Here is a 5,000-nt window from a genome sequence, read left to right as displayed (position 1 = left end):
TATCTATATATATATATTATATTACATTTTTATTAGTATGTATGTAAGTATAAGTAAAGTTAAACTTCTTGTAGACCATTGCTTAATATTTCATAATACACTTTTACAAAACATGTGTGAGTTACATTTAGAATGAGTTCAGAAGCCAAGGTAACATTCTTTCTGCAGAAACTTCACAAGTTAAGATCTTTCCCGTTATGAAAATGATAAGTTAACAAACTCTCTTCTTTTAAATATCTCCAGTTTTCGTAAAATTGTCATCGTTTATAACTGATTGATGCCAACTGCTTATAATCAAGAGAAGGAGTTCTGAATGTCGGGGGATTGGCGGTTGAGGGAGTTAGCGGGATTCGAAAGGTAGTAGACCGGAGCGAACTGGACAATAATCTGTCATAGGATTCTCTCTCTCTCTCTCTCTCTCTCTCTCTCTCTCTCTCCTCTCTCGTTTTCTTCTTGGGTAAGGAGGGAGATTTGGATTCTCTCGCTCTCTTTCTCGTTATCCTTTACGAGTAAGGAGGAAGATTTGGATTCTCTCTCTCTCTCTCTCGCTCTCTCTCTCTCTCTCTCTCTCTCTCATTTTCTTCTTGGGTAAGGAGGGAGATTTGGATTCTCTCTCTCTCTCTCTCTCTCTCTCTCGTTATCCTTTAAGAGTAAGGAGGAACATTTGGATTCTCTCTCTCTCTCTCTCTCTCTCTCTCGTTTTCTTCTTGGGTAAGGAGGGCGATTTGGATTCTCTCTCTCTCTTTCTCGTTATACTTTAAGAGTAAGGAGGAAGATTTGGATTCTCTCTCTCTCTCTCTCTCTCTCCTCTCTCTCTCTCTCTCTCTCTCGTTATCCTTTAAGAGTAAAGGAGAACATTTGGATTCTCTCTCTCTCTCTCTCTTCTCTCTCTCTCTCTCTGCGATGTGTAGCCGATTCATTGGCGGCCGCTGCGGCAAAGAGCCCCAGTTAGTGCCAGTCTTTGACCCCTTGTCTTAATTAGCATAGCAATAGAAGGCGACGGCATAGCGTTCGGCCGTCCAGAATTTGTCGATGCGTTCGGGCTCTTAAATAAAGAAGAACAGTTCAGCTCAGAAGATTTTGCTGCACTTCATAAGGTTAAAGGTATTTTGTGCATGTAAGGCTTAAAATGAGTCGTAAGTCTACAATTCTCTTTATTTGGTTAATAAGCATTGACTTCTTTTGAATTAGGATAAATATTCATTTTGATTAATCATTAACATGGACGATAATCAGAACCACATGACATGACCTCGCTTTCAGTTCTTGGTAATGTAATGGCTATGATGAAAACTATGAAGGTGGTGAAGATGAAAGATTTGGAATGAGGGGTAAGTCTCGGGGCAGTGTTACGAGTAACACTCCACCGAGATTTACTCCTCACTCCAAATCTTTCTTCTTCGCACTTCATTGTTATCATATATGTATATGAAATAATTCACACACACACACACACACACAACGACACACACACACTACACACATATATATATATATAGATATATATATATATATAATATATATATTATATATATATATATATATTTTATTTTATATGTGTGCGTGTTTATATGCCAATTTATAAAGAGGGATGAACTTGTGTGCTTGAGATTTTCTTCAGATATACTTCATATTTGCAGTATATGCTTAAAGTCTTGGTTTGGGGTTTAAAAATTCATTAAGAAGGAGACAGCCTATGTTTTTATTAATTTCATTTTGGAACGTTATGTAGAGGCGCCTCCTTTACTTGTTGCCTTAGTATTTCAGTCGTTGTCAATATAACTGACAGTTAAATGAAAGAAGCATCCTAATTTTTAATAGCTTTACCAACCACGCCATTGGAGAAAACATATTTTATCTCTTTTGAAAGTAACAGTTACAGTGTGCCTACTTAGGCTTCATTTAAAGAAATACACGAGAGAGCTGTTGAGCTGAGAGCTTTTCAGCCACCAGGTTAGGTTGTGGAAACAGTTGGTCCTATTTCAGTTTAATTGTAAACATGATGGTGAGTACTGGTTCTACCTTTCTTGTGAGATATTCCTTGTTTTGTAATGCAGCATTAACACGTGCAAAAGCAAACAATTTAAAATGGCATGAACAATCCCTCTTTAAGGAGAATATGTCATCACTCTGATCATTTCTTTCGAACCAATTGTCCTCGTAGCTATTGAAAGTGCGACCTTGGGAAATATGTCAGAAGGAGATAGGAGGAGTTTTGCCCAAAATGCCAGAAATTGTTAAACCTAAACCAACCTCGGTAGTGTAATAAGAGTCACCTACCAGATACAATGTCCTAGGTGTTAGTAGTCTACAGAAACCATACATCTAGGATATATATATATATATATAATAATATATATATATATATTATAATTTATTAATAATATAATATATATGTGTGTGTGTGTGTGTGTGTTGTGTGTGTGGGTGTGTATGTGTGTGTGTGTGTGTGTGTGTGTGTGTGTTTGTGTGTAATTTCTAAGTTTAGGAGCTCTGGCGTTGTTTCTAAAACCAATAGGCGTTTGATCGTTGGAATTTTCTAAAACACGTACATTCTGCTCTCCAGTGATTTTGCCGAAGCAATTGTAAATGCTAATTTCGTTATGCGCTTGTAGCCGTATCGTGTCCACAGCTAATTGAATTTAGCTCGGCCGGGCTAATTAAATCCATAGAAAACTATCAACATTTTTAATCCACAAAATTTGTAGTGCTAAACTCCCTCGAAATTTGGAGGCAAAAAGTAACAAAATGCAGTGGTCAGATTTTGGTGTTTTTTTTTTTCTTTTCTTTTTTCTCATTAAGTTGTGTCTTACATCTCATAAATAATTTATTTGCCGATATTGACGTCCTTATATTTTAAAGGTATATCACATACACACATATATATATGTTCGTGTGTGTATATGTTTGTGTATATATGTATGCATTTCTCAATGGTAAAATCTTAATCACCGTTTTAACGATTCTTCGTGTGATAATTTTTCCATCTTCATTCAATCTATTATTGATTAATATTGTCAATTATTGCTTTTCTCAGTAATCTTTATTATATATATATATATATTATATATATATATATATATATATATATATATATATATATATATATATCTATTACACACACACACACACATATATATATATATATATTATATATATATATATAATATATATATATATATATATATATATACAGACATACTATAGCATCATTTCCTTTTTTTCATTAAGGACAATGAGATAAGCAGTATTTCATAATATATTCATATATACAAAAAAACTCAAAGTACCCATGTTAACTGATTATTGATTTTCATTTTTTCTATTTTTACTTCCAGGTAGGTGGATGGACATCCTCGTTTAGAAAATGTCGTCGGAAGGTAAAGTTACTTGACAATTTTGTTAGTTTATTTTAATTGAAATCAAAATTATTTTCATATGTGACCTTGCCCAAACCCTTGGAATAGAGGAAAAAAACAATATTCGTTCCATGCTGGGTAAGGAGAATGCAATATAGATTCCTGAAGACTGTTTTAGGTCACACAGACACATATACATAACGCACACCACACCACACACACATATATATATATATTATATATATATATATCTATATATATATTATATATGTTTGTGCATGTGTATATATACATAGATAAAAAAATATAATGTACACACACGCACACACACACTCGCACACACACACATATATATGTATATATATATATATATATATATATATATATATATAGATATATATCTATATTATATATGATATGTATATGTCTATATATGCTCACACTGCCATGGGCGAATATGTTTGGGGGAAACAGTAAGCTAATTTCTCTGTTTGGGGTTCTTTGCTCCGAAACTATATATATATATATATATAATAGATATATATATATATATTATATATATATAAAGTCTATATATAATATATATATAGATATACATATATATGCTCACACTGCTATTGCTATAATGTTTTGGGGAAACGTAGTATATTTTCTGTTTACTTTCCGAACTAATATATATATATATATATATATATATATATATATATATATATATATATATATATATTGTGTTGTGTGTGTGTATGTCTACTCAATCTAGCGTATAAAAGGGCGGACGGGTCAATTAAAATCTATGATAATAAAAATCTGGGCAACCCATATTCATAATCGCCAAAAGCAACTTCCGCTTTTCCATGTTGAGGAGACGGCCTCGAGGAAAAAAAGATCCAACGCATTTTCCCCCTCTTGGTCAAAGATTAATGGAATGACCGAGTTATGATGCAATTCGCTTATTTTACTCAGTGCATGAACGTGTCTATTAAGTCGTGTTTTATTCATTTTTTTACCATTGTTAATACACCTTGGGATGCCAATTATTTAACATCGTCAATTCATCTTGTATGCCTGTTGTTTATCGTCTTTAAGTCATCTTATATTCCTCATATTTATCTTTGTTAGTGATCTTGTATGGCTGTCGTTTATCATCGTTAAGTCAATTTGTATGCCAGTTTTATGTTATCTTCAGTCAGTTTCAGTCCAGATTTGTATAATGCCAGTTGTTTATCATCAGTCAATTTGTCAATTTGTTAGTGCAGTTGTTTATCACGTCAAGTCAATTTGTATGCCCAGTTGTTATCATCGTCCAAGTCAATTTGTATGCCAGTTGTTTATCATCGTCAAGTCAATTTGTATGCCAGTTGTTTATCATCGTCAAGTCAATTTGTATGCCAGTTGTTTATCATCGTCAAGTCAATTTGTATGCCAGTTGTTTATCATCGTCAGGTCAATTTGTATGCCAGTTGTTTATCAAGCGTCAAGTCATTTGTATGCCAGTTTGTGTTATCATCCGTCAAGTCAATGTGTATGCCAAGGTGGTTTATTCATCGTTCAAGTCAATTTGGTATGCCAGGTGTTGATCATCGTCAAGTCAATTTTTATGCAGTAGAGTTTAGTGTTTATCATCGTCAGGTCAATTTGTAT

At 33.4% G+C, this 5,000-nt stretch overlaps 1 protein-coding gene across 10 annotated transcripts in view; it reads left to right on the top strand.

The window, feature by feature from the left end:
• LOC135219256 (alpha-catulin-like) overlaps positions 1-5,000 on the top strand; it is a 567,812-nt gene that overhangs the window by 168,516 nt on the left and 394,296 nt on the right. For 9 of the 10 annotated variants that reach the window (XR_010315398.1, XM_064255879.1, XM_064255878.1 and 6 more), the window contains one exon: positions 3,339-3,380. The exons of the other annotated variant lie outside the window; for it this stretch is intronic. Coding sequence is in view for 8 of the 9 variants with exons in the window: in XM_064255879.1 (XP_064111949.1) it covers positions 3,339-3,380 (42 nt within the window). In the remaining variant the exon portion in view is untranslated. The remainder of the gene's footprint in view (positions 1-3,338; positions 3,381-5,000) is intronic. 10 annotated transcript variants of the gene reach the window in all.

The sequence above is a fragment of the Macrobrachium nipponense genome, chromosome 1 (genome assembly GCF_015104395.2).
Source record: "Macrobrachium nipponense isolate FS-2020 chromosome 1, ASM1510439v2, whole genome shotgun sequence".
NCBI classification, from domain to species: domain Eukaryota; kingdom Metazoa; phylum Arthropoda; class Malacostraca; order Decapoda; family Palaemonidae; genus Macrobrachium; species Macrobrachium nipponense.
This window is presented reverse-complemented; position numbering and strand designations above follow the sequence as displayed.